The sequence below is a fragment of the Typha latifolia genome, chromosome 15 (genome assembly GCF_019914945.1).
Source record: "Typha latifolia isolate L0001 chromosome 15, TyphaL0001v2, whole genome shotgun sequence".
Taxonomy (NCBI): domain Eukaryota; kingdom Viridiplantae; phylum Streptophyta; class Magnoliopsida; order Poales; family Typhaceae; genus Typha; species Typha latifolia.
Genome location: NC_133100.1, coordinates 879,247 through 892,516, shown reverse-complemented (window position 1 = coordinate 892,516; position 13,270 = coordinate 879,247). Strand labels below are relative to the sequence as shown.

The following is a 13,270-nucleotide window of genomic DNA, read 5'->3' as shown; positions in this document are numbered from 1 at the left end:
TCTTCTTACTGTTTATTATATTATTATCACTACCATTTACAAAATAAAGCTAAGGAGATTCCAAAAGCCAAATTTATTGGCAAGCCCTTGATATTATCTATAGAAAGCGCCTTTATTTCTTATTTTCCACTTTTTTTATCATCAAAATCCTACCCTAATTTACTGTATTAGAGGATAATCTTTTCTTTAGGCCTAGTTTTTGAAAAAATATGTTTTATTTTTTTTATTAAAAATTTTATAAGTACTTCTTGATTTGATATAAAGTAGGTTGATAGAATAGATATCAAGAGTAAACTAGTAATTAAATTAGTGTGTGGTATAAGATATAATCTTAATAAATAATATTTATATTATATAATAAGGTTATTATAATTTTTTAACTATTATTCTAGAACAGAGAGTTGTATTTGAGAATAAGAAAAAAAATTATTCATAAAATGAAAGAAAACTTAATATTTAAACAAGCTAAAAGTCATTAATAACAAAATTGCGAAATAATTTCACTGGGCATTAGGCAATGCCAAGCAAACTAGATTGGAAATTGAGAAAATGATTCTTAATTTGAGTTTGTGCAGAAAAATGGAAAGTAAAAAGAATAAGTCAAAAGTCAAAGGACTAAATCCTAATTGATTTAGGAAACCGAATTTTATTATATTTATAAAAACAGAATAAAAATCAAGCTTAAAAATCCAAATCGAGATGAAAATCTAAATGGTACACCAACGAATAAAAATCGAATTAGAATTGATGAGAGAAGATTAGTAGAAGATGAAAACCTCGTATAAAAGTAAGAATAGGGAAAATAAACAAGAGAAAATGCGACTATAATTTTCTCAGTATAAAAAATCTCTCAATACGATGAGAAAACAACAGATCCGTCTAAATTGGATCAATTTATTATCATATCATTTGTAAAATAAAGAAGTACTTACAACTAGTTAGACAATCCATTATCTAAGAGTTAAAATCAACATCTTTTATTCAAAGTTCGTCGTAATTAAATACGATATAATTAGATTGACTCCACGTCTAATTGGCAGCGCGTTGCTAACGAGCTACTCATCAAAGCACTTTATGGTTTGGTGATGGTTGTATATAGACTGACTTATTTCATCTCCTACGAGTCTTCAGTAATTAGTAGTAGAACTGCAATCAACAGTAAGCTCTTCTTAACTCGATATAAAATAAACTCTTTGAGAAGACTTTCTATATTTTTGATTAGACTGTTAGGCTAGTCACATGATTAACTGAGTGAGCACCCAGCTTAAAATTATGTACAAATTTGTATGTAAATTTCGTATCAGGATGGACATTACACTCTCCTTCTTCGATCTTAGTATGTAACAATAAATCTAGATTATACATTCTATTTAAAATGCCCCTGTGTCCACTAATTTAACATTACAATAACTATAATAATATGCACTTACCGGAACCAAAGAGACACCACTATCACTATGGCCTATGGGTATGAAAACTTTGACTAGAAGTAATGAGCTAATTTATAGATGAATCTCCCTAACTTTGACGTTTTCCTTTTTTAATGCATACTATGTGTACTACAAACTTGACATGTTTGTACTTATGCTCAACAAACATTGACCCTTGTCTTTAATTACCCAAGTGCTTCATTATTATTATCAATCCTCTCGATAGAGACATAGCTGTCCCTCTCCCAACATTAGAAGATAGAAATATAGCGAATAATAGAATAATGTCAATGTGAGGCAAAATTAACCTAATAAAAATAAGAAATATTTATATAAAAATGGATAATAGTATCAGAGATACGACTAAAATTAACCTAATAAAATTTATTTGCCTGATAATTTTTTTTATTTTTGGGCATGATTATCTAACGTAGTATCACTGTATCAGATCTGACTGAAAACACTGTGAACGAGCCAAATCTCATGTGCCCATGTTGGTCGTGTATTGTGCAACGAGCCTTATCTACGGGCCCACGACGTGGACGGCTCTGATTCCTCCTCAAACCACCAACCAAATTGCGACACGTAAGGATGTGCATCAGATGTTTTGGACCACCGTCCTACCTTTTGTACCATAGCACGACACAACACAAACGGCCATCCACATCGTCCACCATAATCCAACGGCCATGACACGTCCACTTCACATTTACGGAAAGCGAACCTATAAAGTTGGATGAGGTGAGCTCACCGAAGGTGACCGGATTCCACTTTTACGGAAACCATCTACTTATCCCCTATTCAAACATACTAAACCCTTCTAAATACCGAAACAGCCCCTGAATTTAATTCCCAGTACGATGATATCAGTAGGGGTATATCCGTCGTATCGATTTGGTTTAAAATAATACAATTGGACCGCCTCTAAACCCAGACCGCTCGCGGCGAACCCTAAATGGTCCCAGTTCCCGGTTAAAACCCTGCATAGAATCCTCCATCCGATCATAAGACGCATATTTTTCAAATGCGAGTAAATCGTATACCGTTGGTAGAAGATCGAGAGGAGATCACTATCGTTAGTTGATTCTCGCATAGGAATTTTCTATGCGAAAGAGCCATAAATGTTCTGTTAAATCGTACGAATGTACCGGCTAAAGGGAGTTGCCGAGCGCGGGCACCGAGGCTTCTCAGCTCATCACCTCTCTCTCTCTCTCTCTCTCTCTCTCTCTCTCTCTACCGTGCTTTCCGAGATAAAGCGATAAACCCTAATCTCTCTCTTCTCCTATCTAGCCTCTCTCTCTCTCACTCTTATCTCCAACTCTAAGATTTGAGGGCAAACATGAAGAATCTTTACCCTAAAGGGAAGGGTAAGATCCACCCCTCGCCGTCGTCCCCTTCTGCCGCCCCAACCACTGGAGGCGGCGGCACTTCTTACTGCGATGCGCTCGCCGTGCTCCGGCTCCTGCCGGCTGCGATACTGGCGCTGACGGCGGCGCTCGGGAACGAGGACAAGGAGGTGCTGGCGTACCTGATGACGAGGTCGATGAAGCCTCCAGTGGCGAGGTCGGACGGCGAGGAGCGGCGCCGGATTCTGGCAGGGGCGCACCGGCCGCTCTTCGACTGCGGGTGCTTCGACTGCTACACGAGTTTCTGGTCGCGGTGGGATTGCTCTCCCGATCGCGAGCTGATCCACCACGCGATTGAAGCCTTCGAGGAGCACCTCGCGAGCGCGGAGCAGAAGGGGAGGGGAAAGCAACGGCGAAGAGAAAAGGGGAAGAAGAAGAGCAAGGGCAAAGAGGTCATCAACCCTCCGGAGATCGAGGCGGAAGAGAAGGTTCTAGAGGACGCAAAGCCGGAGGAGAAGGTTCTAGAAGCCCCCGAGCCGGAAATCGAGAAGATTCCAGTACCCGTCGAACCCGAAGAGAATAAAGACGATGACGACGAGGTGGAGGAGAAGGCAGTGGCTGAGGTGAGCGGAGGAGAGAGGAGGCGGGGCTGGGTGGACGTGATGGGAATCCTTAACCCGCGTTTATGGAGCCTGTGGAGTCCGGGGGAGTAGTCCACTTTTCGCATTTCCCCCCCTGAAAAAGCTAAAAATTAGAGCAAGAAAGAAGAAAATAGTGGACCGAAAAAAGAACCAAAAAAAAGAGTTATCTGCTGGTATGTTCCTCTCGCCTTTGCCGCCGGAAAGTTCCAAGTGTTTTTCTCTACTCCTTTTTGTTTATTTTTTCATTTCTGTATATTTTTGCTTCCCTATCTATATCCGGTGGTTTTTGTAGTCATGCTTGGAAAATATTTAAATCCTATTATGTTAGATAATACCACTTAGTTATTATGTTAATTTCTAGGTACCGATTTGATTAAGTGGTTAAACAATCTCAGGTTAGACGACGAGTTAACACCATTAGGTAGTAGGACTAGTTTGCTTCGGTCTGCAGCTATGATCTTATCTTGTTCTGGTGCTACCTCTTTCAAACAGACAGAAATGTCCCTTTCTCTTTGTATATTTGCGTAGCGTAGGGCATTTTTGGAAATAGCGCACTACTTCGTTGTTAAGCAAGTGATATATTAACAAGGTGAGGTGGATTTGGACACAGCATAGATTAGTGGATTAGGGCTAAATCTCAGTTGAAATATATATAATGACTGAGAAGGGCTTCACTAAACTTGGAAGAGATAAGGCTTTGTTGAATGGAGTAGTTGAATAAGTTATCAAGGAAAGAAAAGTACGGTGCGGGCATAGGTGTATTTTATTTTTTGGAGGAATAATTTCACTTTGACCCTGAACCTTTTGTATGCATGGACCCCGCGGCTCTCCTCATCCATGGAAATGATTCTCTTAATGCATAGTTATGTGATATAGTTTATGTTTATGATAGCAGAAGATTAATGAAAGAAATATATTTGAGTGGGTTTTAATAGTTTATGGGATCTAGGTGGAGATGAAAAGTAGTTCAGGATCAATGTGAAATTATCGGTTTTCTTTTACTAAATGCTTTGTTTTATGGTGATGCGTGCTTTGTTGGTTCCCTAAGAATGATAATTATTACTAATTTATTTGGTGGATAAAGCGGTCTTATGCTTCAATTCATGCATAGATAATCAATTTTGAAATATACTCTTCAAAATTATTTTTATTTATCATTCAGTTGAATATTTAAATCAGCTATATATATATTAGCATAATGTGCGTATCCTTCTCATAACTGTTAGGCAAGAAAACTAAAATATAATTATCAGAAATGCTAGATATTTAATGTTGGTAATAAAAGCAAAATAAAGGGTTGTTTATTATAAATATTTCAAATAATACCTCCTCGATATCGATATGAATGTATTCTAAACATTATCCTATCCACCTTATCCGGCTTTGGCACTTATCGAGACTAATCCCAGGCTCTATGCCACCAATCCATCCAATCCAGCATTGGGAAGAGAAGATAAGCTTGTGGCTAATGCTTGGAACTCACAACCATGCGAAGCCGAAGGCATCCATCCATGTGGTGGTGGCCCGGGGAGAGGGTGTTATTCTTATTGCCTTTGGGCTATCGGGCTGAGATCAATGAGGAGGCCAGCCAGCCCGGATAAGGTCCCACGAGGTCACGGGGGGGCGGGGTGGATAAGGGCGAGTGGGATAACATGGGTCCATTGATTCATTGTTGTGGGTGGGATTGTCGGATAAATTTATCCGCACACAGAATCCCAACAACATTGCAGATAGATTGATGCCTATCATCATGCAATAATTCCTGAGCACTTAGTGAGGGAGGAACTGAAAGTCTCGAACTCTTGTGACCAGTTCGTGTGATCTTTCAATTTGGACCTCTCTCTCTCTCTCTCTTTCGGTTGAATTATATAGAAGTTGTTGGCGGTTTGTAGCATGGATTTTGTCGTACTTCTGAGTGCATTGTTTAGTAGAAGTTTGGTTACATTTCAATGCCCATATAAATTCAACACTAACTATTAATTTTTTTCTCCTAATTTAACGGTTAAGATTAAATAATATTAAATAAAATTAACCGAAAGTATTCGGTTACTTTTTTAAATTGTAAAGATAAATTAGTTATATTTTATTTCTCTTCCCTAGCTATCTATTGTAAAAAAAAAAAAAAAATAATATTTAAATGGTTAGAAGTCGACACTTCTATTATAATAAAATACTTAAATTCTAATTTTGTATCGATTAATCCAGTCATATTATATTTTAAGTTTGTCAAATTCTTTTTATCAAGTGTTTCATTTATTTTTAATATAAATTATTAATCGGGTCAAAGAATTATATAAAAATTTAAAAATTGCTAAGAAAATTGCTGCAACTTCAAAAATAAATTGCTAATTGGAAAGCGACTTAAGCAGAAAATTTTCTACTAACACCCAGTAACTTTCCTAGCAGTTTTCAAATTTCACTTATATTTTAAAATTGCACGTCTATAAAAAGTTTGAAAAACTCTACTAAAAAAAAAGTAAACAAAATTTTGCATTTTATTTCATGGGTTCTCTCTACTACTTTTAAGTCGATCTTTTTATTTAGTAAATAATAGAGAACAAGAAAATCCAATGCCAAATATAAGGTTGGTGTAGGTAATATTTCGGCAATTTGTTAAAAATGCAGGGTTGGTTTAAACCACATTAGAAATATAATGCAGGGTGTGATGTCTACTCAAAATCTCCTAATTTGTTTGGATGTCCTCTTAATTTTATATTTGCTTGCATAACCTTTTCGTATATGCCCTCTAGCTACTTTTAGCACTAGAGTTGGTCGATAACTTTCTATGACTAAGGAGGTCGTGAGTTCAACTCCAACTTCAAATAATATTGCGGAGAAATTATTTTGTAGTTTCTTAATAGCTCCACAGTACCGTTGGCTTAGAGGAGCAGCTCGACAGTGCGACTGCTTGGAACAGGTCTCGGCGTTTGGTTCGGAGCAATTATTCTACGACGCACGTAACTTAAGACTATACAATTTACTATATTGGCTAAAAAAGTTCGGTGGAGCCTAAGTGTCTTTATTTCGAGGGAGGGTTTATCTTTCATCTAGATTTAGCTTTCGGGCTAATGAATGATAAAAAAATACGGGGTTTAAAGAGAATATACAAATAAATAAGAAAATTTCGAAATGCAAAGTTCTTTTTTTTTTTTTTTTAAATTTGGTCTTTTGCGTATTGGAAAAGAAGCCTCCTCCGTACAATTCAATTCCTCTTATTTTAAACCACTTTGCAAAATATCAATATTTCAGATGTCGCTTCAAACACAAAAAGGCCCATCTAGGTAAAAATAAAGTATAATTTGAATATTCTTTGCGAATTACAAGCTAGTGGATGTGAAAGGGAGATGATCTTTTGCAAATATAGTTCAAAATAGAGGAGTCCAATTGCAAACAGTTGGAAAATGAGACTAATATAGAATATTCAATTTATATACCGATGTGTCTTAAAATCAAGTATAAAATTACAAGCAGATGGTCCTTTGTAAAGGAGTCCAATTTGCAAACAGTTGGAAAATGAGATCTTTTGCTGGTAGCTAAAAACCGGTCCTTATCAGAATGGATCGGTCGTTTCGAAAAAATGATGGATCAGACTATTTTAATTAAATAAAATTTTAAATATTATTTAAAAATATTGAGAAATTTTTAAAAATTTTAATTTTTTTTTAAAAACTAAGAAAATAATAATTACTTATATATAAAGCCTAAAAATATCTTTTCCTCCCTATCCTCTTTTTCTCTCTCTCTATGTCTGCTACAGTGCCGAACCAATTGACGATTCGGCTCGGATCGGGATTGGCTATGGCCGATCCTAATCTGATTCAGCCGATCCCGCTCAGGATCGATCGAAATTGGAATCTATGCTAAAAACTAAATGTTTTGAGAGGTATATCTATAAATATCAACCGTTTATAGACTTCTAATAGTAATTAAAAGAAAAGATACGGGGCAATAGAAAAAAAATTCACTAAGCAAGAAAATCAACTAAAATGTCTAGAATAGATTAATTCGTATAAAAATTCCATCACAATAAATCACAAGAGAATCTCTAAAAATAGTAATTGGAGAAGATAACTGATTGAGAAGTCCTATTGCGTCACTATTCGTAAACTTGAAGCCCATGCCTAGTCTCATATTAGATCATTCATCGACCTAAAAAAATATCTAAGTATTCTGTCACAGTTATAGGTAGACATGATTATTAGGTCCGACCCGCCCAAACTCGACTCGAACCCGCTCGGTTTTAACCGGGTTAAGTCCGGCCCGAGCCCGATTTAGGCTCGACTCAACCTGAGCTCAATATGGTAGTGGGCAACATGGGCTAAGCCTTTGCCCACTCGGCCCGACCCGAAAGCCCGATCCACCACTCTCATCTATAGCCCAATCCATAATGTATACATATTCATATAATTATTTTAGTCCCATATTGAATATTTAGTAAATTATATATCAGTATATATGTATGTTTTTATAAAAGATAACTAAAATATCTTCATATAAGCCCATTAAACTCACTAGCGGTAACGGGCTAGAATATTCTATTGGACCGAACCTTGCTCGACTTTAGTGATTGGTGGGTCGGGCTGTGAACTCGACCCGACTTGCCCGATGATCACCGCTTTGGCTAGTTTTTTCGCTAGGGATGCTCTAGGTATTACTTTTCTTTTTGAGATAATAAATGTGCCTTTTTTTTAAACAAAAATAAAAATAAAATGTAATGAATCAACAATGTATATCATGTCTTTGACGCTCGACATACTATTATAACGAGGAACTGAGTTCAGCAATACCTCAAACGTGTCTTGACTATCAATTGAATAAGCCTAGAGGTGAGCTAAAATCTTCACCTGTTTAATAAAAGGCCTCATTCAAGCAGTAAGGAACAATCTTATACTCTTAATCTTGATCTCAAGTTTATCTACTACTTTAATCAAGGCCTCGGCCGAAAAATATTGAGCTGGGCTTCCTCAGCATGAATATGGGAAAATAACTTGCTTATTTACCTTCATATTTCTTTGCATAATTGAGTCGAAAAAAAAATATTTCAATCACTATTAAAATCATGGTGGTTGTCAAATTTAACAAATATATCTTAAATAGTAAACCACTGTTCTTCCTTAAAGTTTAGAATGTTAAATATGTATACTGATTACAGGGACAAAAAAGTATGATAATAATCTCAACATACTTATATTTTTTGGTAGCATTTTATAATTTCCAATTATAAAGGCTAAATGGAGTATTGATGAGAGAAAAAGGAAAAAGGAAAAATTTCTAGTTAGATGGCATGGTCCCCCATTTTGAAATTAGGAGTTTGTGATCTTCTAAAGTACACAATGGAGAGATCTAATGATACTCTCATGGCCCTCTATTATGATGCATTCTTGTGGGGGAGACTGATGACATGCACTTGAACTTAGTTAGACTATCACTTCTCCTCCCCAATGCAATGAAGAGAATTTCTCTAAACCCTAACTCCAAATTCTAAGCATCAGCAAAGATTCTCTCCTACATCACAAATCAGTAACCATCATGATTCATGACAACAAGTTTAGGAATCTTGATTAGGTCAGTGCGGCAGAACTGGACATCTATATAAGTTTTTATGATTGTGGGAAAGAAGAAGAAGATACAAACATTATTAACTTCTCCATCAGAAAGGTACTCCATACTTGATGGTTTATAAGTCAATGGTTTCCTCCTATAAGAGTATATTTAACTCTTTAAATTATTCTAAATCTATTCAATTGATAAGATAGGTCTAGCGAGATTCGAAAACATAATTGTTTATGTGTATAGGACTTTCGAGAACTATATATATTTATATATATATATATATATATATATATATATATATATATATATATATATATATATATATATATGGTCCCTCTATATAAGTGTATGTAACTGTTGATCTTTATATCCATCTCAATCTCATCCAAATCATAGGAGGACCATATCCTACAAGAGATTACTCATATATATATGACTTTAGTAGTGTCATTAAGATGATTAGAAGAGCAACATTATCAAGCACAATGACCTGCCTCTTGGCATCAAAGTAAATTAGCACCTTCCAAGTATGCATTGCCAACCATTTGCTAGAGGCCAGTACTTATCTTCTCACTTAGTATGTGCTTGTCTCATAGTTGTTATTGTGCTTTCCACTCCTTGTCTTGCCCTCAGTGACATCCCTTTCCTTTCTTTGCTTTTGCTTGTGGGAAAGATATGCTTGTTTGGTATTTTGTTCATTAGCACATGCATGCTTTCTAGTAGTATGTTGGTTACTCTGAATAGTTGCTGTACTAGGTTTACTAGGGCAAAGATAAAGAGGCTCAAGTATGTCTTTTTATTCAAGAATAATAAGGAACTGATCATGTCCATTGATTAAGAATTTCTTATTCATTATTTGTAGCCAAACACCGCGAAAAACCTAGCTAGTTATTTATTAAAAACCTCTCACATGAGCCTTTTTATTTGTTTTACTATTTCAACTTGGAGCTCGAATAAAGGAGGATAGATTTATCTGAATTTCATCTCAACAAAGACAATCACTAAAGAATATTATCACATCCCTAAAGACATCAAGGATATTTTCAATATGAAATAAAATATAAACCCTAGGATATTAGATCTACCGTACACTATAAATTTATTTATGCAGAAAATAAAATGTGAAAAGACAATCACAAACACGTAGAATTTTACATGGAAAAAAATCACTAAACACGGAGTGAAAAAGGAGAGTACTATCCAAGATTGAACCAATCATCAATTCAACTTGTAGCAATTACATGATGAAATGTCAAACCTCCTATCAATCCCTCCGATTACATATATAATATCTTGCTCACTCAAACTCACAGTATAATATTTTTCGTGATCATTCCGACCTCGATAATCTTTAAAGTTGATGCTATCGCCTCAGTAACCCTCGAGATAATTCTTTCAAAATCTAAAGTGGATGAGATATGCAGAAAAATTATTGAGCATGCTCTATCATTTAGCCTTCCAAAGCAGTGATGTGATCTCTCAAACAATGACAAAAGAAATGCCTTAAGTTGAGGTTAAAACCCTTTTATATATCTCTGCCAAATAAAGTCCCACTACCCTTGCAAAACTATTCTCAAAAGAAGCAAAATTTTGAAAATCTACATATGACATTTAAAATCCAAAAGTTCTTTTTTTCTCAATTTTTTTCCTTCTTTGAGTGGTTAGAAGCAATCTTCTAATATCCATGCATCAAAAAAATCTCGAACTATATAGTTTGAATAACTTTCTAAGTAGCTAGAACCACTTTCAAAAAGTATATTTTTCTCTTGAATTTCTTCGTAGTCATCATAGGACCTATACATATGCACATATAAATAAGCTAGACATCCTTTTATATTTATAATATTTTGAGACACATTGCTGATTATATAAAACTTTTACACAGTATGTGCTCTCAATAAATACACCCTCTTTATTCCTAATTATATTCTCTATTCTAGTGTTGCAATCCAGCACAAAAACTACTAGATCTTTAAAACGAGAATAAAGAAACAAAGATAGTACTAATCTTGAATCACCTTAATTCGTCACAAAGTAGGATCTTCCATGTTGCCATGCATACTCATTTGGGTGGGGATTCTTAGCAGTTTGGACATCAGCTATATTAATCCTGATGCAATTACCCACAGGTTTGCATCCAACATTGGAATAGCTTATATATGTATGATTAGCCATGCAGATACTTTATGTACCTAATTGATCTATCCAACAACAGTTTCAAGTAATCTTCGACCACCATTAACATAAACTTAGGATCTTCTGCTCTGATACCGGTTAATGTGTCACCTTAAAAAGGGACTAGTCTTCACTGCTCCTTGATCTATACTTACATAACATTTTGCATTGTGAGAGAAGAAAAAAAAACTTATGACCTCCTGTTCTGACACTGGCAAATGCCTCATACTTGTTTAGATATTTAAGCAAGTAACTGACAATAGATTTATAATTTTATATCCTAACCCTATTCACTTTGATGTTATATATGTGTCCAAATCCCAAAGGCAAGATATGCAATCTATTAGTGAGAAGGAGAGCATAGTGTAGGTTAACCACAAAAGGATGTAAGGGACTAAGTAACCACTATGCATGAACACCAGTTTTCTTGCAACCTACACAAACTTCTAACCAAATAAGAACAAGACATATTGGATAACTTTTGATTGGAGAACCATCTCCTCTCCTTCCCTCACTCTAGGATTCAATGTATGTCCATAATTGCCTCCAAAGTCTTTGAGAGGAACAAGCATAAGAATTCATGGACATAAATACCTCAAACTGTTCGACGAAATTCCGCTGCAGTGCCTCGGTTTTTTTTTTTTTTTTTCCGACAGACGAAAAAGAAAAGATTTATCCTGGTTCTATAGATTGTTCTCTTTTTTTTTAATTATTATCTTTTGGGTGGGGACTAAAATGAGATAGAATCTTTTTGTAGCCTTGCACATAATAAATTCTTCAATGAGTTAAGAAGGGAGCCACATGCATGCCTGGATGGGAGCATATATATAGTCCATTAGTCCTTGTCTACAAGCTTTAAAAGTGATCTCCTCTGAAGTGGCATTACTTTGTTTGGGCCCTTTGCTTGCTTTAATTGCCAAATGCCAAGTCTACATACTAATCTATGCAGATGGAATATAATTATATATATATATATGTGTGTGTGTGTGTGTGTGTGTGTTTGTGGCTAATTAATGCATTCTTCCTATCAAACCATGATGACATTATCTCAAAAGAGGTTTTCTTCTTCTTCTTCTTCTTCTTCTTCTCTTTTCTATCCTACCATGTTGACATTAGAGAACCTCTCTCTTCTAAAACATATAAGAACCTTACATAACAATAGCAAACGTAGATAAGATCACTCTTTTTTGTTTAAATTTTTTATTAAATACCACTATGTGAATCATAAAAGGATCTCTCATTACTTATCAACTATATGTGTGTGATTTTCTTATACTTATTCGGTGTATTCGAAGAAAAGAGGATTAGCTGCGTTTCGTAATATCATTTGGACTGATGATTCTGTCTATCCCTTTGTTGATAATTATTCTTGAATTTTTCTTAACTCAAAGCAAACGAGGCCTTAAAACAGTGATTGTATATCTCATTGCTGTGCCGACAGCAATCCTTTCTTTTTTTATAATAAAAATTTGAGTTTGATTATGACAGAATATTATATTTTCAAAACAATCAAAATTATTTACAGAGGGGTTGTTTGAGTGAAGTCCAAAAGCTCAAAATATATATACTAAAAAAGCTAGAGTGTGACTTATAAATTCATTAAATAAAAAATACAATGTGTGAAATGTAACCCTCCATTATTTCATGTAGATTGTAGATGGTCATTAAATCAACCAATTATGAAGTTGACATATTATCTCCAAAGTCCAAACCCATCTTATGAACTAATTACTAATCAATCCTAATCTTTAATACCAATTACAGAAGATGATAAAATCACAGCTAAATTATTCTCTATGTTCCAATATAACTAGCAACATAGAAATTAACCTCTTAAATAATTTAAAATTAATTACATTTTGACTCTCTCAATTATCATTCCATATCCCTTTCACCCTCTACAAAAAGACATACACACCTCCTTAATTATTTAATTATATCACTAAGATCATTTCATTAGAAATTCTATTAGAAAATATTAAAAAATTGACTAACTAATTAATTGAATAAAAATGTTCTTACTTTTCTTTTACTCTTTTATTAGAGGTGGATTTTGAAAGAATTAAAAACAATCAATTGAGAGTTTGATGTTTGAAAGAACTATCATAGCAGCTATTAAAATAGA

At 34.8% G+C, this 13,270-nt stretch overlaps 1 protein-coding gene across 1 annotated transcript; it reads left to right on the top strand.

Annotated features, from left to right (window-relative positions):
* Window positions 1-2,441: 2,441 nt before the first annotated feature.
* LOC140802241 (uncharacterized) lies at window positions 2,442-3,771 on the top strand. Its single transcript, XM_073157699.1, has one exon. The coding sequence runs from the start codon at window positions 2,770-2,772 to the stop codon at window positions 3,487-3,489; it is 720 nt and encodes a 239-aa protein (XP_073013800.1). The 5' UTR covers window positions 2,442-2,769; the 3' UTR covers window positions 3,490-3,771.
* The last annotated feature ends 9,499 nt before the right edge of the window (window positions 3,772-13,270 follow it).